General features: G+C 40.6%; 1 protein-coding gene across 3 annotated transcripts in view; it reads left to right on the forward strand.

Annotated features, from left to right (window-relative positions):
- Positions 1-24,716, forward strand: part of UST (uronyl 2-sulfotransferase) — a 163,065-nt gene that overhangs the window by 121,188 nt on the left and 17,161 nt on the right. For all 3 annotated transcript variants that reach the window (XM_063329272.1, XM_063329273.1, XM_063329270.1), the window contains exons 6-7: positions 4,775-4,872; positions 7,111-7,268. In XM_063329272.1, the coding sequence (XP_063185342.1) occupies positions 4,775-4,872; positions 7,111-7,268 (256 nt within the window). The remainder of the gene's footprint in view (positions 1-4,774; positions 4,873-7,110; positions 7,269-24,716) is intronic.

Genomic DNA, 24,716 nt, shown 5'->3' on the forward strand with positions numbered 1-24,716 from the left:
ACTTGGTTGAGATTGAATAGGAACATGAAATATCACCCAATGAAGTAAAAACCTCTCTAATTAGGGTTAAAAATGTGTTGCATTGTAATTTATTTTCTATTAAAATCTGTAAATAACTTGTGCTCCTAAATGAGATTTAGCAAGTCATGTGACATTTATATTTGAAAACCTTCATGCCAACTATACCTTGACTTTTCACTGTCGTTCTGCAGCCTTACAAAGTAGGAAGTTGTGCTTTTCCTTCTTTCGTTTCATGGTTATACTCACGAGCCCTTTTCTGAGCTGTCATGTTCACATTTTTTTTTCCCCATCACTCTGCAGCCACCCAGACCTCCCCAGCTGGGGTCAGAGAAAGCAGCAGGTTATTTATTTATTTATTTATTTATAGCGTGGTTGTACTTAGTTCGTATGATGCAACATTGTCCTCAGGATGGAACGGTCAGTTTGACCTCTTTATAAACACCAAGCAAATGTGTGAGAGAATGTTTTATAAGCCGCAAGAGGATTCTTGGGGGCTCTCAGCAGAGCAGAACAATTTTCCTTGGCCGGCCGTGGTGAGGACTCGACTGCACCGCTGACTGCAGCGGCGTATGAAGAACAAACAACCTTGTAAGCAGGAGAGGTCACCGTAGACTGGGCTCACTCACTGGTTTTCCACATCGTTCTATTTCGTTTCCTTTTATGGAAACTTGAGAGGTATTTATTTAGGTCACTGCTTCCTCTGTAGTCTTCGTGACACACCTCAACTTCACATCGGCAACCTTCAGACTTCAGTAAGGAGCGTGCACCGGGGCTGGGCTGTAAGCAGGGCCTCCTGCTTTCACAGAAGTTGCCGTATCCCACAAGGGCAGGGCATGCAAAGACCGTCATATTTTTTGTTTTGATTTTGAGAAAAGGAAAGGCCATTTCTTTGGCTTCCCATAGATTAATGGATGATTAATGGGAAAATATTTGCAAGGCATGTGTGTATTTGAGTTATGATTCCTCATTTAATATTCTTAGGGATACTAAGAATTGCTGTACATCCATGTCAGAATCTCGTGTTTCTGTAATTTTTGGTTGAGACACTGAGGATCAAGTAAAAGGGAATGCTTTGAAGCCCACTAATTATTTATTTAAAGAAAAAACAAAAACGTAGGTGTTCCTTCTACTGGACAAAAAAGGTTATTATTTCCCCCAGTACTCTTAGGATTTTATATTAGAAGGAAAAAAAAAATCAAACTCTCGAATCTACAGTCACATCTTTTTGTATCTAGTACAGTATTTGCAATGAGTTAAAGACATTAAGTAAATTCTTAATTGTTCTAAAAAAAAAAAACTTTAAGGTTTGCTCTTTTGTGATAGCATTAAAATGCCCAAAGGAATTTTGTATCCTTGAAATACTTTTAATCATGTGCTGACTTGTTCCTATGACCTGTATGAACTCACTATGGCAAATAAAACAGTTTGTTTATTATTAAATTCAAAAATACATTAATAACACAGCTTCGATATATTTCTGATAGATCAGTAGTCGAGGTCATTGACTGATTAGGTCGCAGTGTGATTTTCATACGAAAGACAATTTTACAGAAGAAGGAAGTAGACATTACCAATTTACCATTTCAGCCAAAATTGTAACAATAGAAAAATATGGTACTATTAAAAAGAAAGATGGTTTCTGTTGTTACTTGCAGCCCCAGGGCTGGTTCCTGGGCGTCCCCCTGCCCTGCTGGAGACAGAAGCCCAGCAGGACATGAGCAGTGTGGATTGTAGCCAGGAGCTGAGGAATAAAATAAAATTCCTCTTTCTTTATTGTGGAGGTGTGTGATCAAAGTAGCTCTGTTTTTCTTTCTATATCTTTCTTGGCTGTGTTTGAATAATTTTTTTTACAAGGCTCCTCCAGTGATTTAAATGAGCAAGGCTGTCATCTGTCACCTTGCCATTTTTTGTCTCACATAAAAACCTTTCTGCCCTGAAAGATCTGTGTCCTGCTGGGAGAACATGCTCGCACTGGGAAATGTGGCATTAATGTTGCTTGGGCTAACAGAATAACATTGCCTAGAATAATGTAATTTCACCTTAGCTTTTGTGCTCAGAAAAAAAATAGAAATGCCTGTAAGTCCTGCCAGCAACCGAGGAGCAGCTTCCTTCAGCTGTGTTGAACTTTCATACTGACTAGCACACCTCAGGCCAAGCTTTTTTTTGCCCCACCTCTTTCTTAAAAACTCTGATTTCACATCTCATGGAGCTGCATAATTATCATCAAGTAAAATCTCCTCTGAGGGGACGGATGGTGGCTGGTGATTTATTTCCCAAATGGCGAATACATTAAAATAGGAAAGGCGAGCAGGTGTTGCAAATGCGGCGGGACACTCCAGGAGCTGTATTGCTGAGCACAGAGCTGGTGGTAAACAGAGACTGGAAAGGGGCAATGCTCTTATCACGGAGTAAACCAGATGCTTCCGATGTCAGGAAAGCGAAATGTGTGCCATTGTGTGGCAAAAATATAGTAGGTTCCTATGAAAGCATGCCTGGCCTTTATCTTAAACCTTGAGTGCATCAATGAGGAGGGGGGAGATTTTTCTCTCTCATCCTTTTGCATTCCTTCCACAAATCAAATTTGAAGGGAATTGCCCTCGATAGTGCAGGATTTTCCACATGAATTTACATTGCTTTTATTTTCTGGATGTTTCTCCAGCCATATTAATCAAATATTGCTTTCAGAAGGACAAGAAGGTCCCTGTTACACTTCTGGATCAGGGTATTGATACTTATTTATCTCGCAATCTCACTGTGTTCCTTGTTCTTGCAAAGAAACAATAAGGTTCTTTGTTGTGAGTTAATGTCCCTTCACCTTTGTATGGTAGCGAGAAAGGAGGAATAGTTCTTGGTTGAGTGACACTAATGGTTTTTAAATCTTACATAATAATGCAAACACATAATCTTTTTCTGTCTTATAGTTAATCGATTAATTGAGTGGAAGCCAGCTTGGATAAAATTTCAAGTATTGTCAGGATAGTATTTCCAATTTTTTTAAATCCAAGCAATTCATTAATTCGTTGCAGATCTCTGCAGGTTCTTAGGAAAACTGAAAATATGTATCCCTGAAAACATCTCTGGTTGTGTCTGGTGGAGCACAGTAAACCTTTTAAGAACTGCAATTTTTAATTCATGTTAAAAACAACCAACTATTGGGATGATAGGAGGGACACACTGTCTGTGCCGTCACTAGATTTCTTAGTAATATTTGTAGCATTGAGAATGGGGGGCTGATTAGCTTCAGCTCGGAGCCTTGAATGTCAAAATTCAGGTCTTGACCATAAATCTTCTGGTATGTATTTAAGGCAAGCCCTTCTCAGTATGCTTGAATACACTGCGGGGAGCAGGGGAGACGGGTTGTTTGTATCCCAATTGGGAATTTTTATGTTGTTTTATTTGATGGTTCCTCACCCTGTGATTTACTTCCCAGCCCAGCATCTTCTGATGTGCCTATAAAGTCAGATTTACATAAGCGTAAGACAGAGGAGAAAACAGGAATGTACTTTAAAAAGCTTACAGACCCAAATATGACACTAACAAAGTTATGCATGAGGGCTGAAGTTCTGGGAAGAGCTTTTCTGCGCTGAGGTGCCAGAAGCACATGCTGCAGCCAGAAGCCTGTACCCCATGCTGCCTCGGGAGATCAGGGGATGGTCTCCATGTCTCCCACGCTGCTGAGCGCTTCTGTCTTGCAGAGGACACATTGCCCACTGAAGCGTTTTCTATCGCATTTTATTTACTTGACGAAGTATGGATTCGATTAGTCATTGGTTTGATATTGATGTGTATCAAGTCTATTGCATTATAAAAGCACGTGTGTTTAAAGAAGAATGAAGATTGAGTTTGCAAAGATGAGATCCTTTCGTCTTTGCTTGTGTTGTCTTGCACTAGGGGTTTTTTTGCCCTGTACACCTCTTTGGAGTCAGTGGGTCTGCTTGCAGAATAAGGGTCTATTAGACTACATAAGGATAGTGGAATTCAATCGCACTTGCAGGTGTGTTTATTACTGCACTACAGTAAAGCTAGAAATGGAATACGGTTCCTCAGGGTTCAGTAGCTATCCCTAGTCTTTAAAAAATGGTAAACAGCTCCTAATTAGATGAACAATAAATCAGGAAAATTATAAATATTTTCCAATAAGCCCTTTACTCAGTGAAAGTTTACACAAGAGGCTCAGTTCCGAACAAATGAGGAACGTACAGAATTGTAATCAAAAGTGATGTATGTTTTTATATCAAGAGGAAGCTGTGCGAGTTACAGCTTACGTTTATTCATTCCAGTTATTAAATGAAGCAGAATAAAAAAAAAAAAAAAGAAAATAATTGTTGTCTCAATTTGATTTATTCTGACTACTTCAGGTTTCCCCCCAGGGTGTATTTAGAAGAAAGAAGAGTCTGAAAATAATCTCCTGAATATTTTAAATATAAGTCAATATGAAAGTTGATCCACGTGTCCCGCTTTGAATCATGCAGTAATCTTAATATAATAATTGTGTTATTTGCAGCAAGAAGAAGAATGTGAGTTTTGCATTCTAGAACAAAATCACTTTTTTTTTCCCCCTCCTGAAACTTTCTCATGCTATTTAGAATTAGATAAATTGACCAGTCGATGACTTTTACGGTATTTGGTATAGCCTCAGCACAATTCTTTGACTCTGAAATGACCATATAAAGTATGACATAAAGAAAACGCTTGTTAATAGAGAAAAGAAAATGCAGTGTTTAACCCTCTTCTTTTGTTTCCTCCCCCACAGGACATTAACGTATGTATCCTTGAAAACTACCCTGAATGTTCCAATCCCAGGTTATTTTACATCATACCATATTTCTGTGGACAACATCCAAGATGCAGGTAAATATATGCAAGGTATCCCAATTTGGTCAGCAATAGCTATTGCCAACGTTTTGTCAGAAGCTGCTAATAACGAGGCAACGGGTATTTGAAATACAAGAGAAAAGCGTAGTACACTACAGTACACTGTAGTGCCGTTCATGGTAACCATACGCATATCTTTTGGAGGGTAATAAAAATGGACTACTACTCTTCTTTCTTGATGTAATACTCGAATAATTCATCAAATCTGGATGTATTTGTGTGGATTTTTCTTTTCTGATTTGGCAAGGTGATAATAGCAGTGACCGTATGTGCTCTTTACTCATTTTACCTGCGCTGTAATTTTGTAATACGTATTTTAGCTCTGCTCAGGTGCTCATATTAGGTCTATATCTCAGGTTTCTGTGTCCATGTAAGAAATAGTAATCATGCTTAAAACTATGTAAAGTACAGCCTTCTACTGTTCTCATTGAGCTAGCTCATTTTTAGTGTGTCTATTTATGTTATTCTCATATTGCTGTATAATTGATACTGCTTAGTAAACTTTTATGCAATAATATATGAACAATTTTAAATACCTTCTTGTTTTCAAATACTTTTGTATTGTTGGTCACAGCATGTTCTTTATTTGTGTTTTTTTCAACTTCAAGGTATTCCGTTTATGTATTGTCACCGCTTCTCCATAGTGGAACAACTGCACAAGTCATCAAAAATGTCTTTCAAAAGCCATACCTTTTTGTAGCAGTAATAACAAGTGAAAATGTGTTAATTTTTATGTCTCAGTTTTTAAGTATCTTTGCTGTAAAATATTGCTTTAGTTTTTTGGCATAATCGAAGGTATGATTAACAAACAAAACAATTCATGACTTAATTTTCATTACGCCTCTTTTTTTTTTTTTTATTGAATTTATTTCGGCCTCATTTGCAAATGCTTATCTTTGCACACTTAACTTGTATATATGAGTAATCCCATGAGCAACAGTGATATGCCTGAATACTTTCACAGCATATCTCTATGAGATTCCCAGGTAGTATATTGAAATACTGCTTTGTAGCTTATTATAGATCTGTCTCCTATCGTCCTCGTGCACTTCCTTCAGCTACTTCCCAGCCTCACAAGGAGCTGCAAGAAGGAGGATAGTAGTATTTATTAGGACACTCTGCTCTTCCAGAACACGGACCAATGCGAAGAAGGTGGTAGGGAATGAAAAACCTTCTCCAGGTCTGCTCTAGTGGGAATGTAGTGCAATGAGCTTTTCTGTGTGTCATGAGGAGAGCTTCTGACAAATGTTGGAAGTTCGCTATTGCATAGAATGTGCACTAGGCTAATGGGCTCGGGGAAGAGGTGTGATCTCCAGCCCCTGTGAGGTAGCCTGTGTGACTCAAGATGTTCATCATACTGTCTGGACCCTGGGAAAAAGCTGATTTCCTTTAGTTTAGGACACTGGCATTATATCCCTTATCAATATGAATGCTGACTGCTGTTCCCAGGATATAAATTAATACGAGTTCATCCAAGGGACTTAAGTTTCCTATGCTTATCGAACCTAACTGTGCTTCCATGAAGCTATGAGACAAGCTACTGGTGCCCTGCCAGCTTCTCCTGGTGGGGAAAACCCTAAAGTGATCTTCAAAACCAGTATCAGTCAGAGCAAACATAAGCAAATGCTGTGACAGAGCTGCGGGGCAGTCGGGGATAATGGCAGGGAAAGGGAAGCTCCTGGAGCCTTTGGCAGGAGTTAAAATGAAGGACAGGGTGTGAAACAGGCCGGTGGCCTCCTGTGCAGTATTCACTGGGTAACAGCAGGCAGTGGTCACTCACAGCCGTTCTCCTGATGTGGCTTAGGGACCCCGCCACACCTTAGCACCCTTCGTCACCCAGGGAAGTCGTTCTTCTTGTGAGATGGACCATGATTCTGAGTCAAAATATTGAAATATTCAGAAGTGTGAGCTTTTAAACAACTTGGTGAAAGATGTCTATTGAACCAAGTACTTCCATGGAGTGATTAACCTCCTTTTAACGTGATCATGTTTTTACATGCCAAACAAAGTCTAGCTGTTGTGCAGAAAGGCTCGGTAAACCGCTCAAGTTTGATGGGGTTTTTTTTAATGCTCTGTTGGAAGTACAACACTGAATATTTTTTTAATTCAGTTGTGTTCTTGGCTTGAATTTCTGAAGTAAATGCATATTTAAACTCTTTTTTTTTTTTTTTTTTCCCCCCCCTCTCCTCTTTCTCCCTGCTTAATTTCATACAGGGAGCCTGGTGAATGGGCCCTTGAAAGAGCAAAGCTGAATGTTAATGAAAATTTTCTGCTTGTGGGCATTCTGGAGGAGTTGGAGGATGTGCTGCTTTTATTAGAAAGATTCTTACCTCATTATTTCAAGGATGTGCTTAGCATCTACAAAAACCCAGGTAACTTTTTCCATTAAAAAGCTATTCGTATAGAAACTTTGACAAAACCTGCATGGCTGCTGAAAGGTAAGTGTTTATGTCTTACCGAGTCAATGAAGAGATTTATCTCCCTTTTAGGGAGCAGATTTGATTGATGGGAAAGGGTACATATTCTGCTTTTATTCTTAGTGTTACTGTGTGGTTTTCATTCCTGGGAAAGCACTTGGTGCGCCAGTGATCTTGCCACATGCCAGAAAGCTTCCCGTTTACCACTGGAGTGGCTTTTTCTTTTTTTAGTTCTGTCGTGCTCAGCTCTCAAATAATATTGTCAAAATACTCTCAAAATGGTGTCAGCAATATCTACCTAAGTAAACTTTCAAGAAATCGTTTGGGGTGCTGTACACTTTGGGGGATTCTCCAGTACCAGGATATTTATTTTCCCTCAACCTTGACTAAGAGTTGCTGTGAATATTAACAAATTACAATGAAATGAATCCTCCAGTTAAGGTGAGTTTAGGTAAAGTACAAATAGGAACGCGTATTTATAGCACTTAAAGTACAAAGCGTGCTCAGGAGAAAGACTTAGGTGGACTTGAGTAGAGAAGTTAAAACAGAGAGCACTTAATCTAGGCCTTAATTTGCAGCCCCCAGTCACTCTGAAAGGGTTCTCTCTTCTCTGTGTCAGTCCATCCCTCACAATGCTTATATATTGCTGACCTCTTTAGAAGACAGTCTCGCGTGCTATGCCTAAACCAAGAAATACGATGCTTCTGTGGGGCTGTGCATGTCGTTCCAGCAGAACTGATTTCCTTCTTACATTTGGCTGGGCCATCAATATCGTATCAACCAAGGAGGGGTGAAACTTCCCTTCTTGCTTGTTGACTCGTTTGCATTCATGTCAGTGTGAAATGCCTACAGCCACTGAAATGAGTGTTTTATACCAAGTTGTATATCAAAAACACATGGGTCAAAGATCGAATTTTGTTTGTAATCCATGCAGCTGATGACTGGCTTTTGACTGGGAGCAGCTATCACAGTAATCAGTCACTTTGGAGAAATTATGGGTTTCTGTCCATAACCAGGAATTATGGGTGACTGTCCACCAATCCCTGCTTCCAGGATGCATCTTTGAAAATTTTGTATTTAGCAATGATACAGCTATTACAAGGAAAGTGTGGCATTCCTCCTCTGAACATGATTTCAGTGGGTCTTTATCTGTTTGCAGCCGTAGAGTTATTTTGCTCAATAACAGACATAAAGAGAGCATGGTATGGTATTGACATGAAAGCAGTGCCCAGTTTTGGACCAGTTATTTCTCTTTTCTTTGTAAATTAAAAAATAAAAAGACCTATGTTTGTAGTATGTGGAAATCTTCTTAAAGGTTTGCACACTTCAGTCTCCAAGGTTTTCCCATGGGGATGTTAGACAAGAGGGGGGCGGAGGATCAATAGAAGGATGCTCCTTTGCAATGATCAGACTTTTCTTTGGGAATCAATAGGATTTCCTCAGCTGTTCTGAGCACCACAGATTTTCACTTCTCTTACAATGGGGGAAGCTAACAAAGAGCGCATAGGGTCTCGATTTTCATCAGGGTGCCTTAGAAATCGTCACATGTGAAATAAGCAATCTCCCAGAATCATTAAGCGCTGGATAAACTTTCTCTTCTCTGTGTATATTCCAGTATCTGGGGGAGATTTGATCCCCTATTTCAGGACAGTGATTTCCTTTGGGATTTCATGCATAAGACTGGTTTTGTGTCATGTCTGACGTTTCATTTCTTCAGTATTCCCCATGCAGATTACACTTTTGGCTTATTTTTCCCATTCTCTTACTGACAAGGAACAATAGAAAGGAAACAGTTTCCTTGTGTTAACTCTCTCTTCCTCTTTTCATACATGCATGTGTTTGGGGTTTTTTTCCAGTCATAATTATTTTCAGGTTATTTCTGAGTTGGTGCTAATGCTCACAAGAAACTTAACAGAATCAGCCAGAAAGGAAGAAAGGAAAAAAAAATAATAATAATAAAAAAAAATAATCTAAGTGCTATGTAAGAAATCCTACATCGTTCTCCTCAGGGCACCTTAGACCTGATCTGCAACACCCTCTGCTGTTGCATCATGAAGTCCTGGGAAGAAGAGATGTTATTCTGCCTGGCTGTGTGGTGATCCCACAAAGCAGCAGATACTCTGGGCCAAAAGTGACTTTTTTGTTGCATCTAACACTTATGCAATTTATAGTTTTCTGTGCTCACCTGCTGCTCCACCTGAGATACTCTTATGGCAGTCTTTCCTCTTTTTTGTATAAAGAAAGTAAAGCTTTTCCAGAACTTATCTTTTGTCAGTTGAATATATTGAGACAAGAAAAACACAGTGAAGGACCATGTACAGAAAGGTGATTCGCTTCCAGGTCAGTGAATCTCTGCACCAGAGTCCACTGCAATAAGTGGTTCTGGATTAGACACAATTCAAAAATTGGATTTGTAGAGCTGCTTGGAAGCAGAAAGTAACTGAAGGAAAGCAATTTCCATCCAACACTAAAGCATTGCTTTAGTGGATTACATAGATTGGAAAGCAGAGTAGGAAATTGGTGATTGCTGTCCCACCAACATCATAATATAAACCAAATTAAAAGCACCTAAACTCTTCCTGTAGGAAGCAAACTGTTGGATGTTATCAAACCCATAAAGTCACGTGTGCATTTAAGATATGTCTGCGAGAGTTCTGGGTTAAAACCCTTATTCTTCCCAAAGTTGGGACCCTCCTCCCTTGTTACAGATGCTTTGAGCAGGCACCAGATCACTACAGCTCCCATCCAAGCAACCAGCTTCTTATCGGGAACCTTCAATGTACGTTGATGCTAACAGAAATCAGGAAATCTGGAAACTTTTCCTCACCTCTATTTCTTGGAACCATGCAAGCCATATTCAAGCTTCTTTGTTTCTTCTGTGTCTGTAGTAAAATTTCTCATCAGAGACACCGTGTAACAACATTTATTAAGGAACTGTTGCTCAGTGTCTTTCTCCTAGGTGGACAACAAAGCCTGTAGCCGTTTTACCTTCAAAAATACTTTGCTGCTGTTGCTCTGAAGTGGAAGATCAGTAAAACTTTGGCTCTACTGATCAGATAGATAGTGGGTCGTTTACATCAGAGAGCACAGAAGCGTGAGTGCGGGTGTCTGTCTCTATATGTAATGACACGGATAACTGCTTAATGCAGTATGACTTGAGTGCTGTTGTCGGTGATCCTAATGATCTGCTTCACATAAGCTGGCAGAATGAAACTGCGAAGAAAGGAAAAATATAAAAAATTTAAATGAATTAAATGCAGTTGACTTGTTCAGACGTTATCACTAATAGTTGGTTATTGAGATTTTTAATATCTTTTGCTTGCCAGCTGCTGTGTATTTGTTCTGCGCTGACTTTCTTCTCTTTTTGACAATGTCTCATTTTGAAGTGCGCACGAATTTTTCTCAAATTTTGTGAGTTTAAAAAAGTTGGCAATTCTGCATTACAGGAAATTATAGTGTCAGAGGACAGTAGGAGGATAATTTTTTCTCATTAAACTTTATTTTTATTCATAAAAAATGTTGCCTTCAGCTAATCCATACGTCAGATATTTTGACTTACTTGTTTCATAGCAATGTGCAACAAAATGTGAAAGCTTGTTGTGGTGCTAAAGTTTTCATTGGAACCAGTCTGGTTTTATCATGTAGAATACTTTAGAGCTGCAGGCTTCCTGTTTTTCTCCTTTTCCACTCTCTCCTTGAAATTAAGTGTTTTCTTAATGTTGGTATCAAGTCAAGAATTGCGAAAGGGCTCTCTTTTTCGCTGCCTGTCTTGTCCAAAATGACAAACTCTTCCTGCCTTGACAGCCAGAACTGCCTTTGACAAGAGATCGGGGCAGAAGGGGTGGAGGCTGGGGCAGATTATTGGATAGACAGATGGATTAATAGATGGGTAGAATAAATAAATAAATAGTGCGTTTATTAGATTTCTTTGCTAACACAGTAAAATTTGCTCAGAATTTTGTCTTTCTTTTTTCCCCCAGCATTGAAGCAGATAGGGTCCAATTGCAGAGCCTTGGATTATATTTACTTCAAAACTTGGAAGTATTCCTTAACTCTTTGAAAGGCCTGAAATAGTTACAGCATAACTTTACGTGTAAAATCTGTCCTCACTCTCGGGAGCTCAACTGAAGGAAAAACAATTGGTCAGTGCTGTTCATTTTTGCTGGCTGTACCTCACTTGCCTAGCCTGGCTGGTAGCCAGAAAGTGGAAAATAATTACCGTTTCTTTTGAAATGGGCACGTGTGGGTTTTGTATCTTTGGTGTTTTTAAGAGGCAGAAAACAGACGCTATACACAGCAAAACATAGAATTTTCTTCTGCCCTGTCAACTTCTGTGACATGGGGTAGAAGTTAACAGCATCTAATGTAAAAGAATAGGCAATAAAATAGTTTTTATCACCTCAGAAATAGCCCGTATCCTCTCACCTTTCTGCAGGAGTTCATAAATTTTCTTTGGCACCAGAAGCCCTATAAAAACACTTCTTCCCAATACCAAAAAAACCCCGTTGTTTCTTGAGTGTTATATTTTGCATGGAGAATGTATAGATCTTACTCTAAAGCAAGTACTTACTCAAGACTGACTTAAGCTTTTCAAACAGTGAATTTTATTGAGTGCAATGAAATCACTCATGCTGTCAGCTGGAAGAAAATATATTGTTCAGGTAAACTGTAAAATGTGTTTTTTTCAAAAATGCAATACAAATGTGATTCTCCTTAAGAAATGCATTTTCAGGGGGTGTTTTTAACAGTAGTGGTAGTATTATCCAGGGTAATATAAACTTGCTGATTTTCTAAATCCATCTTGTTCATGAATACTGGTGACACAGTCTTGACACTTTCTATTTATGAGCTTCCCCTTCTCTTTAAACCCAGTAAGGAGGGAGATGCTGCCATTTGTCGTTATTGCAAGGCTGGGGTCTTGTAAGGCAGACGATAAAGCCGCCTTTGATGGAGTTAGGAAAAGGGCGGGAAACCTTTGCACCGTGTTGAAGATTGCTCCTGTGCAAGGGCAGCACTGAAGGTGGCGTATGCCTTCAGATGATTCCTGCGATGGAAGCGGAAAAGAGCATTTTCCCGCTCCTTGTCAAAATGAAACTCTTTGCAAGTGGAGAAGGTTGGGAGAGGTTTTTCTTTCTTTCCTTATCCCCCCTTCCCAGCCCATCACTTTCTTCGCAGTGCTCCCCATAGTCTGACTGATACCTTTAGTACCAAATTCTCGTGGCAGCCTTTCTCCCACCCTGTTCTTGGGCTGCTCTGGCAAGACGTGGATGCTATGCATTGGGAAATGTTCCGGAACTGAGAGCCATTGCTGGAAAAGTTGCTGTGATATGAAGAAAGCAAAGGGAGGACGGGAAGATCCTACTGTTCTTTTTTCGCTCTGAGAAACTGGAATGGAAGTCTTTGCAGGCACAACCTCCAAGAGCAAACACTCTGGGTAAGAAATGTTGAAAGAAGTCTGATGGAAGGAGACAGCGCGTTTTGTGCAGTGTCCTTAAATAGTGATCATCTTGTATTCTGCCTTTGTTCAGCACAAAATGAAAGGAAAGAAAAAATATTAGGGCAAGTGATCAGCAGCTTCTAATAGTCTGCCTGCTTCGCCTGAGCTCTGCTTTCTGGAGAGGGTTGTGACTGATCTGTGGAAAGGGAATATCTTGGCTCATCTCTGGTGCACAAATGTACAACCTTTCGCTTTCCTACAAGCATCTGCACTCTTGATGTGAGAATAAAAGCAGCTTGGATTAGATTCAGTTTAAATGCTGGGACTTTTTTGCATCACTTCTTTGCATCTGTTACTTTCTTAAAACAGAATTTGGGAAACCTTTGAACACATTCAAATGTTCAAAAACTTTAGAGACTCCAAACATGCTATCTTTTTTTTTTTTTTTTTTTTTTTTTTGCCTCACACTCTAAAAACAGCTTTGTGCTTTCCCTAGATAATACTCTCAAGAGAAATCACTGTTTATGAAAGTCTTCTACAGAAGAGGAAAATTCTAAATTTCATGTGGAGGTAAAACATGAGGCTGGACTTGGGAAGTAACTTAACTGCATAACACTTTCCATGGCACGTTCCCATCCGTTATGTGAAGCGAGCTGTATGTGCGACTTAAAAATTTGTCCAGAAGGTGGTGTAATCTCCCTGCTTTTTCAGGGCTTTCAGAGGACTTGAACATCGTGCCAGTGGTAATAGCACATGTGAATTTACATTCTGCCTGGGTGGCGTTTTCTTCTTTATCACCCAACATCCTGTTCTGAAAATAGAAAATAAAAATAGGAAATGTGAACAAACCATTCCTTTCTTCTCTCTCTGAAGTCTAAACTTCCAAAATTACATAGAAGAATGCTCTAAAAGAATGTGTATGCTAAAATAGGCAGTTGAAGCTCTAGGAAGAGTGTTAATTGTGGTTTTGTTTCTTGTAAAACAAATTCCCAGTTCTCTGTGTGCAAGAAAGGCAGGGAAAGAGGGAGAGCCACAGCGCGTATCCCCAAAGACATTTGTTCCCAATTAGGTTGAAAGCATCTGGGACATTCTGCACAACTTATCTGCTCCTTAGTTTGTTTTATAAAGCTAAAGGTAGCGTCAAAAGCTGTAGATACGTTATTTAGCTTTTCAGCCATGAAAGTACAAGGTTTGGAGAGCAGGGACAAAACCGGACTCCTGATCTGGGATGCCTTGAAGTTAATGGATGCAGCAATCAGTGATAAGCACAATCAGTGGAAATACCCTGTCTTTATCCAATTTCGTAAAAGGAAAATATGCTGTTTTCTGTCTTTCAGAGTTTTCAAATCCCATTGTGACTAAACTAAGCAGTTTTAAGAATAGGAGCTCTTGGAAGGATTTGAGCACTTCTGGACTTTCTCATGACTCTGTATTTTTCAAAAGGTCTGCTAGGTCTTTGGAAGATTTGTCTCAGAAGCTGAACTTCTCTGTGGCCGCAAAGATTGGCAGCTCGTAACAGCTGCAGTTCTTGTTCTGCTGAGGAAGGTGAAACCACTCCAGACTACGAGTGTGTTGCATGAGAGACATTAACTGTGGCACCAAAAGATTTATCCAAGATAGTATCAGTCTCATTGCTAAAATTCAAGCAACAGTAAAGGTGCGGCAAGAGAGTTTGGCTTAGCTTTCCAAGCCCACATGGAGCTTGTATGCATCCAGGCTCAAGGCTGCTGTATTTAGTGTTCCCTGCTAGCATGTATGTGTTAGATGGGAGTTAGCACGTACGTGCGTGGTTACACAGCAGAGCGTTTGCCTATAAATACATCTTGTGACCCAAAGTGAATGGCACATTTTGAGACACAAAGCGAGGTAGCTGACAGCCTGACATGACAATGGTACTCACTCCAGGCAAACCTGCTCCCTGAGCTTACGGTGCAGTGAAATGCGATTTACAGGTCCATCTGACAAACGTATCACTATGATTCTGCTTTCTCCCAGAGTCAAGATGAGTGGTTGACTTTGTAAGTACAGCAGCACCAACCGTAGTCACTTAGATCAGGTGAGAAATCGATGCATTTCATATCGGCAGGTTGGGATGGTGGGCATGGTTCATCAGCTGGAGGAATGAGGAGGGACAGTGTGGATCCACAGCACCCCTGCCCAGAGCTTATGGCATTCGAGGCGGTTGGCTGCCTTCCAGGTCTCACCAGTGAATATGGCAAAGAAGAATATGGTTTCTCTGCTTGCCACTTACAGTGCAGATCTTTAAATCCGCATTTTAGGCTTGGATTTCCGTGGGACTTGAATTTGTAAAGGCTCTGCTCAGAATGAGCTGTAGAGGAAGGTGAAGTCCATGTTCCCTTAAGTCATCCTTTGAAAAACCTAAATCAAATGTTTCTCTTCTACTGAAGTTTCTGGACATGTGAGCTCATAGACCAGCTCTAACAGCCTACAATGTATTGTAGAGATAGGCTAAGTATTTTTTCATAGAATTACTGAATCTTTCCTTTTTTTGTGCTAAAATGCACGTATATACAGAGCGTGTGCTCTGCAGTCTGCCACTTTTTCCTGTTCTTCTCCACCACCTTTTTCATATTGCTCTTTCCCATCATCTGGCAAGGTCTTTACCTGAAGCCAACACACACTTTATTATTTGCATGCTCTTGTCTGAACCTCTCTGTCACGAGCAGAGTTTCTCGTCCCTAAACTTTCTGTATAATGTGTTTATACCTATAGGGTTATGAAGGCTGAGACCACCTACAGCATCATCTTTGTCTTTTAGTGCAGTTCCAAAGACTTCAGCTTCCAGATTTTGCATTTCATCCCACAGCTTCACGATGCTTGCATTGTTTCAATTTCCTTTCATCAGATCTATTGATGGGCTGTCTGGTTTTGGACTAAACCCACACAGATGTAATTTCATACTTTGTTGCAGTAAAAACAAAACTTATTTGTGGTCTAAATCCCGAGGGGTCAGTCAGCCAAACCCTTGCATCCCACATATCAAGAATTCATGCGTATTTTTTGTGTGTGTCGCAAGATCATTTTGAAGGGTTGGTGCTGGTATCTTTCAAGCAACTGTCGTGTTTATCTAATGAGCATATCAGTCACTAGAGATGTTATGGTTTATAACAGTGCTCCTGCTCTTTATCTGAGTTTGATTCCCTGATGCATCTTTTGAACGTTTCCTGTTCCTAGGATTACAAACTGAAAAACCCAGGGACAAGCAGCTTTGTTAAAGCTCTGGCACAGAGACAAAGCTGCATTCAGATATAGCATTAGCGATATCTCATAAATAATCCGGGGTCACTGATGACAAAACACCACAAACTTTTTAACGACTGACAATTAAAGCTTGCAACAACAGTTCATTCCTTCTTGACTAACTTACTAAATAAAATCGTAATGCTATTTTAATCAGTAACATTCCAGCTAAACCTCTTGTTACTGCTTCTGCTTTATAAATAGCATTTGAATAAGAAGTATAGCAGTAACAGGTTATGCAAATTGCTTCTTTGACAACTTTGACCTCTGATTCAGGCGACAGAAGGCATAGAGGAGGAGGCGGAGGGCCATTAAATCCCATTTAATCTGCCTACTTCTGTTCCCAGCTGCAGCTTCAGTGCATTTGCATAGGTCTTCATTTCACCTATATGGAAACAAGCAAGTTGCATGAGGTGTCTGAGGCTGGAATTTGAAAAACTTTTATTAATAAAATAGGACAAAAGAAACTGAGAATTTTGCTTGATTATCATTGTGTCCCATGGTATGTTTTCAGGGTCAGTGTTTGGGGAAAAACATCTTTTAACCGAGCATATTTGGCATTGAAGGCACAGGAACACTATGGAGCAGATCTCAGAGCTGACTATTCACTTTGCTTTTATAATCGTATTTTCAGTCTTCAAAGAAGGCTACTTTGTTTTTCCCTAGACTAATGGTAAGTCCTGCCCATTGTATCAGTGATAGAATAGGCTACAGGTTAAACTGATCATTCTTATCCCTGAGGCATCTTTCAGGAGCCATGCGAGTACCATGAGACAGTATCTTCAGTGGCTCAGAAATGTTTTGAAAAATATTAAAGGTAAAATAATGTCAGAAATTAAATTTAATTATAAAAAAGCTCTTACCTGTAATTTTCGTACAGTAGAGACAAGCAGCCATTCCTAAGGAATCACTTGGGTTTTCACATAAACATTGCAATTTGAAATCAAGTTTTTACAGTGATACAAATGAGCTGCTATAATAATTAAAATGCTGTAATAATTAAAATAAGGAAAACATGAAAGAGCATAAAGTCTGACAAGTTAGGTGTGAAATTACAGCAAGGCGCTTTCTGGCATGCAGCTTGCTAAAGGCATTAAGTTAATACCGAAAGGTTTTTTTCGACCACGTCAGAACTAGGTGGCCCACCAGAGAGTTGGGGAGAGGGAGAGAGTGGTGGGTGGTGGCACGGAGGCACTCTCAGGGAAGAGACATCCCCAGAGTACATCTGTAAATAGACCGGTGACTCCCAGAGAACACAGTGCATTGTGCTCTCAGTCATCTTGAGACCACTGTTATTATTATTAGAAAAGAAGGGGAAAAATTAGTAGAATAAATTCCAGCAAAGTGCAAGAGTTGGCCCTTGATTACAAAGTTATAAGAATTAAAACGAAGGAAATAGATTAGCAGTGTAGCTCTCAGCTGCTACATAGGAGTCCTTCTGGTACGTCTCCCAGCCATCACTCCCGAGGGGAAACCTGCTCACTTGATGCACAGCCTCACACCATGCCTGTGCTCCTTCTGATGAGCCCCTTTGCTTTACCTGCCCTGGGGGCAGTTTGTGGTGCTGGAGGGCTGACCCCTTGCTCTTCCAAGAGTGAGTCTTTCTTGGAGTTTATGTTCCGTACTTCCTTTCCCAGTTGGAATTTCCCAGCCTTTTTATCTGTCCCTCATGAAAGCTTGCTCTCCAAGAAGCTATAGCAAGAGAAGAGGTTTTTTACTAAATATGGCTAGGAAGATTCCTTTTTTCTTGTTTTTTTTCTGTTCTTGGAGTGGAATCACAAATTTACAAATGTAGTAAGAAAGAGCATCCTCCCCTCCGCTGCTCTCTAGGCTCATCTTCCATCTCCTCCCTTTCTTACAAATTGCATTCCCATTGTGTTCTTTAATTAGTATCTTCTTTCCAGTTGGGCTGCTTTTTCTATCTCCAGCATTTGCACAATTGTTACTGCACTTTATGAATCTCCTCTTTTGAGTTGTGCTTGTGCTGTTTGGACTCAATTTGAATAATTTTTCAGTTACTTGCAGATGCCATCTGTAATACAGATAGCAGATTTGGTGTTAGGGTGTGGCCTTTTTTTCTCCTCAGCTACCTTTCCTCCTTGGCAGTGTCAGAGGAGTGCTGCTGTCAGAGCTAGTATTCACCAAGGATCTTTTTGGATCTGAAATTGCCAACTCTGCTGTTCAATCAGCAGCTGTTTTGGAAGAACGGAAGGCAGTTAACGTGACCCCAAGCTTTTAAAGGGGTGCATTGGTCACCTGGACAGCAGCAGATGAAAGAATCCAATTTACGTACCGGTAGGAACTATAATAAAGAATGGGTTTAATAGACACTTGGGAAAAGTCAGTTTGTAGAGCCTCACAAATCAACCAGTTCCTTGAAGGAGTCAGCAAGCACAGGGATGTGAGATGGTACGGGTGTGATTTTCAGCGGGATCTCTGTCCGAAAGCTCTTCAAGAAAGTAAGTTGTCAGGATATGAGAGAACATTCTTCTGCAGGATAAAATTGGTTAAAGAGGTATGCATTAATTGTTTGGTAGTCTCCCCTTACTTCAAACAAGCCGGGGAGTCCCGCAGGGACTGTGCACCAGCCTGGGATAATTGTTCTTTTAAAAAGATGAGACTGAGGTGAGAGAGGTCACTGCCGATATGAAATTGCCAGGAAGCAACAAGAACAGCACTGAAGTGTTTTAGTAGTCGTAACAAAGCAATGCATTAAAATGCAGCTTACGTGCAGTTCAGGAGGTCTGTCCTCAGCACTCGGGACTGCAGTCCGCTGATGCTCCGGGTCCTGGTCTGTGTCCAGGCTGGTAGGAAAGTGCACAGATTGTCAGATGGGTGGGTATTTTTTTAATGCGTGGGAAAGCAGATCGCCCTCACCACTGGGCAGCAGCATTTCTATGGCAAAGACATTTTTATGCAAAGCTAGATCAAGCCATGGCTCCGTTTTTCCAGATGGCAGAAAATGATGACGCAGGACAGAAAGGCTAAATCCTGGCTAAATCTCAAGAGCAGCTGAAGGAAAGACATTCACATTTGAGGTGCTGCCCCTGCTACAAAGCAGGGAGTTCATACAGCTGTGGTTCTGATCTACATTTAGTTGTAGGGTGGTAGGGAGCATCAGCCCCTGCTCTTGCTCTGATTGATCCTTTCTCTTTCAAATCCATGTTCTGGGTAGCCAAAGGTGGCAAGGATGATAGTGAAGCCAAACAAAGGTAATTTTTCTGTAGAAACAGCAGGCCTCATTTGCCAGCTAGACTTACCAGAAGAAGAAAGAAACTGTTGAGTTGGTCTCTGGTTTTGTAGCAGCGAGCAGCAGCTGTTTTGGTAGCAGTAGCAGCAGCTCATATAACAAATGTTTCATGATGAATGCAAACAAAAGCCAGCCCTGAAATTCCAGCTCCACTATGTACGCATAAAATATAAACCCAGTTCAAAATAACATAACTACTCAACTTAAGGGATTTTTCCCCCCTCTAAATAAATTCCATATGAGCATTAGTGTTTGGTCTGCTTGGTTCTCCAGGGCTCACCCAGAAAACATTTTTATTGAGGGCAAAAAGTAAACATAAAAACAGACCAAGAAAAAAATATTTTTAAAAAAAGTGCACATGCAAAGAGGTGTGTGGTTTGGGGGAAGGTTTTGAGAATACTGGATTGAAATTACTGCTGACGTTTGTGAGTTGGCTGAATTCACTTGCTTCCAAAATAGGTCTTGGAGGAATTCTTCGTGCACCTCCGTGCAATTTGGTTTCTGAAGATGACTTGTGGTTGTAAAGGCATCTACATGTTAGGAGAGTGTTATGCCCTCTAGCATGAATCTCTTCCCAGATAGCTAGTGGGAGGACTTTTGGGGAATCCAAGTTGCTGATGAGTGCATACTCAGGGGAAATGAGGGTATTGAAGAGAAAGAAAAAAATCGTAAATGGAGACTCAGGAGAAATAGCAGCACTATCCAGGGGGCAGTGCCTTAAATTGTCATCTTCCTCCAATTGCTCAAGTTAAAACAACAAGTAAACCCCAGCATTTACCCCTCCCTCCCTGCTTTGCTGCTTGCTGAAAGCCTGGAGCAGCATCTGTTGTCTGCCTACGCAAGTGCTCCCGCTCTGTTCTCAGGCCCTGAAATACTCTCTCTCCACAACCCATTTGCTTCCCCGTGGCTTTCTTTGACTCCTCTGGTCTGGCTTCCCTGTAGCTATGGGATTAATCAGCTCTGGGCACCCACCATAGGAAGAAGCCTTATTTCTTGTGTTCTGCCATATCAATGATAAAACAGTATACCCTATTCTGGTGCCTTTTGCAGCATGATTCCGTCTAATACTTTTTCTGTGGTGAAAATCTTAAATGAGGTAATTGTAGTGGTCTGTCTTCTTCCATAGTGTTTCTTTCAATTGAGTTTCGGAGGGTCTGTGCAGTTGTGTTGCTGTGCGATGTATTGCTGTGCTAAGGGTACATGCGTACCTGTAAGTCATTATGAGCGTTACATTTTTGGTATTACAAAGCATGCAAACACAGGGCTTAGAACGAAATCTGTATACTTGTTTTGGTCTTTGCGCCTTCTGCTGCTTGACTGCTTTGATTCGTTTCCAAATGGTCAGCTACGTTATTTGATTTCTTGCTTTCTGTGGAGCGGAAGGGAGAAAAGGAGATGGATAAAGTGCACCGCCGGACCTAGCAAAAAAAGAGGGGGCTGGGGGTGTTTCATTGTTTGCTTGTTTCTAGTCATAAAGAAGTGCAACACAAGTTACTGGGAGAGCCCGGTGGTGGGTTGTGTTGAGGGAAGACGTGGAGCGCGCTGGTTTTGCTGCAGCAGAGCATTTGGTGCTTGCCTGCCTTGCAAGGAGCACCTGTGGGCCAGAGCCCCCAGCGCTTTGCGGAGCTGCACTCTCGGGGCTTTTGGGATGTTAGGAAGTTTGGAGGTTTACTGCTTGGGCAAGAACATGTGCTTTTTCTGTTACATAAAATGAGAGTGTGGGATTAATGTGTGGCTGTTATATAATATACATCTCCTAAAAGCTGGTGGAAATTGGACATGACAGGAATGAGAGCGTAGCCAAAGCAAATGTATTTAAAATGTTGAATGAAAATATTCACAGAAAACTCTGTTTTAACCTAAAGACCACTAAATATTTTGCTGGGCATTGAAGTCTTATTTTTATTTTTCAAGTTTTCTTCCGCTCTCCACTGTCCTTGTAAGAGCTCTGCCAATTTCACAGTAGCCGTGACTGATCTTTGAAGGGTCTTCAGGCAGCTGACAAACCTGGTTTACTTCGCTGGGTATTGACATTACTTAATGTCAGGTGCTTAAATTATGTACCAGGGAAACTGAACTCTCAGCATGATCAGCGAAGAGAGGTGAATGGCTGTTTATCTCTCTCGGGGTTGGTTTGATGCCCTGAGCACTGCCTGGAGTTCAGCAGCAGGAATATTTCTCACTCGTGCTGTATACTGGTGTACAGTTGGGTAGAGATGGATGTTGGCAAGGAGTTGGCACGCAATAGCGTTTGTAGGAGCAAGGATGAAGTATGCGTATAAAAACAAAGTTTATATCATGCCGCCTTAGTGCTCTCCTTGTCTATCCAGTAGATAGATCTGTGCATCATTGAGTGCTATTTGAGCTAAGCTTTTGGTGGAATTGTTGGGGTGGTTTTGTGGGGTTCATTTGGGTTTTTTAGCACCCTTGGTAGTATCTTTTCCTGCAGTGTTTCCAGGAGCAATGTCTGTGACCTGGTTCCCTGTGGGGCAAAGAAACACAGCAGAAGCCCAGGACTTCCTTGCCAAGAGCAAAGGAGATGAATGAAGCAGAAGATCTATTCTAGTCAACTCTGAGAAACCCCTGTGTGGTGACCAAAGCAGCTGCCAGGAAGAGTGCTTAGCATGAATGAACTGCAGAAGACAGGGAACCTGGGGAAGGAGTTTGGATAGTAAAACTATGAAGGCATCTTGAAGAGGGTGAAGCATGGCAGGATCAGCTGGATTAAGGGACGATGGTCAAACCAAGCTGCTCAGGTACTTGGCAGTGAGATAATTTCACTGTTTGCTTCCTCCATGTTCTCTCCAAGGTTTTTTGGATGCAGCACGTGAGATGTGTCTCGGGTCTTGCACTGTCCACGGCTTATGTTTCAGTGTTTGAGAAGTCCTCAATCTGTTTTTCTGCACTGAATCCTGGTTCACAGGGACTAGTGTTTGTCCATTTTCACCATAGAGGTATCAGGTAATAATGCTTTCCATGTCTTCCTTAGGGTTATTATTTCAATATTTGTGGATCCTTCAGGTGTGGGGGTTTCTTCCCTCTAGATTCTTATCCTGTCCATTCCCATTCTTAATTTAGTTTAGTAAGTTGTAAATTCAGTGGTAAATTTTGAGTGCCTGTGATGGCAATTAAAAGGCATTAGGGACAGGGTGTAATCTGGGAATCCTGGATGCTAGATAGCACTTTGAAGAGGTCATGGGCTTTCCTGGTTTTGGGTGCTTAGTTTAGCCCATGATTTTGTGTGTTAAACCAGTCAATTTTCTTTAACAACCAGGTGAGATGCTTAGTGTGGAGGATGTATATCCTTTTTAAGAACAATGAAACAGATTTCTGTTGTTAAGATTATTTTGGTCTGTTTGCAAATGGCAAGTTTTCTTTCCAGTCGTCATGGCGAAAAAGGGTGAGATGAGTGCTGCTGGTGTCCAGACCCTTGGGAGAAAGACATTATCCTGATAGGCATATAGATGTATGCACATATGTACAGACATCCTGATATATGTATATATTCTGATATACCAAGAATAGCTCCCATAGGACTGCAAACCCTTTTCAAAATCAACCATTTTCAGCTCTTAGTAGCTGAAAATAAGAGGAACAAATTGCAGCTCATACAACTTCGCCTGTTTGGTGCAGCTATACCAATGCAGGTGGCTAATAGCAAGAAACCTCAGTCTGTTGTCATACTTTAGCCAACAGCTTACCAAAAATGTCAGTCTGGTTCATCTAGAACTCTTACTAACAGAAGAGCGGTGAAGTTACAAAGCATGTTTGTGTGTATATTGAATTTCAGCATTTACTTATTTTAGAAGCGCTGTCTTCTGCTGCTGGTGCAATATGGCATCTGGTCCCTAGTAGGCTCCGGTCCTTTGTGCAGTTGTGGAACACACTATTTAGCCTATTTTAAGGGCAGACTCACCACTTAGCCGAAGGTTCTTTGAATTGCTGAAAATAATTTTCCTTGGTGCATGTTTTTGCAAGCTACTTGTAGAAATCAATGGTTTGAGTTCCTGCTTAATTCAGCTATTCAGTTCACAGGCTGCTTCTGTTATCCTTCCAGACCACATCTTGGTGTACATCCCACTTGTTCAACAGGTTTTGTTTTAACAGAAATAAAGTTAGTGCATAGACATTTTGTATCTCATGTGCAGAAAGGGAAAAATTCCAAGTCCCACACATCTTTTCATATTGTATACACATGTGTGAGTAATTTTGTGAAGAAATGGCATATGATACATTGGTATATTTTATTAGCAATTGGCAATGCCAGACCAACATTTTGATTTCAAAGTAGTGGCAGAACTTACATAGATTGCCACTAAAATCAAAGGCTGAATCTTGCACCGCATCCCTGTTTCTAAGTCTTAGCAGACGGACTGGATAATCAAAGGCAAAAGAGATACAACAAAAGTATTTTAATAAACAGATGTCACCCACTTTAAAGTGTTGAATCTCAGTTTAATTTTTCCCATGCTACATAAATAGTCCCTTCACTTCCTTCAGCCTTGTGGTTTTTCATTTCCCACTGTTATTCAGACCAAATGAAAAAAATTTAAAAAAAAGCAGTTATATTTATGAAGACTCTATATTTGCTCAGTTTAGGGGCTTTCGTTTCTTCAGTAAATGTACTTAAGAAAATTAAATGCTCTGTGAATGTGCCAGAAATGCTGTCAAGCAGTGTGGCAAGCAGAGGGATGAAGCGTCAGCTGAACGTGATGTGCCGGGGTTACCATGTTTGTTTAGAAACTGATGACCATAGTCACTGGCCACACCAGAGTAGCCTGTGAGGAACGTATTTTTAAAGAGCTCAGAGTCACAATTTCGTATTCCCAGCACCCGCGGGCTTACAGGAGAACTTGGCCTCCATCTAGACGCTGAACTGGGTTCTGTGACCCATATACTCAGCACTAAGACCAAACCTGGTTACATGCGTTGGTCTCCCAATGAGCGCTGAGCCTAGGACAAAACATGTGCCGTGTGCAAGTGCATATACACATCCAACGTGATAAGTGTCCCTTCTATGAAAACGTACGCCAAGCCTCCCAGAGATGAATTTTTTATGTTTTTGGACAGGCCTTTGCGAAGCTCCCTTGACTTTAACTTTTTTTTTCTCGTTGTTTTTGTTACTATGGAAACCCTGAATGTACCATTCTCTCAGATAACTTTTTCATCATGTTTTCCACAGAACTTTGTTAAAATATTCTGTTTAAAAATATATGTACATATTCAGTGGTGCATTCTGTCTGTAGATTTTAAAAAGCCGAACATTTATGGTTTCAGGATTTCTTTGAAGTGTTGGGCAGGAGTGAAATGTAAGCATTTATTCTTCTGGTAAGCTAGGCAAATTGAATAGGATTTCATAGATTCAGAATCAGATTTGTTGTTTTGAGGAATTTCTGTTGAAATTGGGCACTGAAATTTTAACTCTTGGTTCTTAATGATATTTTCTGTTACTTTA

This window comes from Chroicocephalus ridibundus, chromosome 3 (genome assembly GCF_963924245.1).
Source record: "Chroicocephalus ridibundus chromosome 3, bChrRid1.1, whole genome shotgun sequence".
Lineage (NCBI taxonomy): Eukaryota > Metazoa > Chordata > Aves > Charadriiformes > Laridae > Chroicocephalus > Chroicocephalus ridibundus.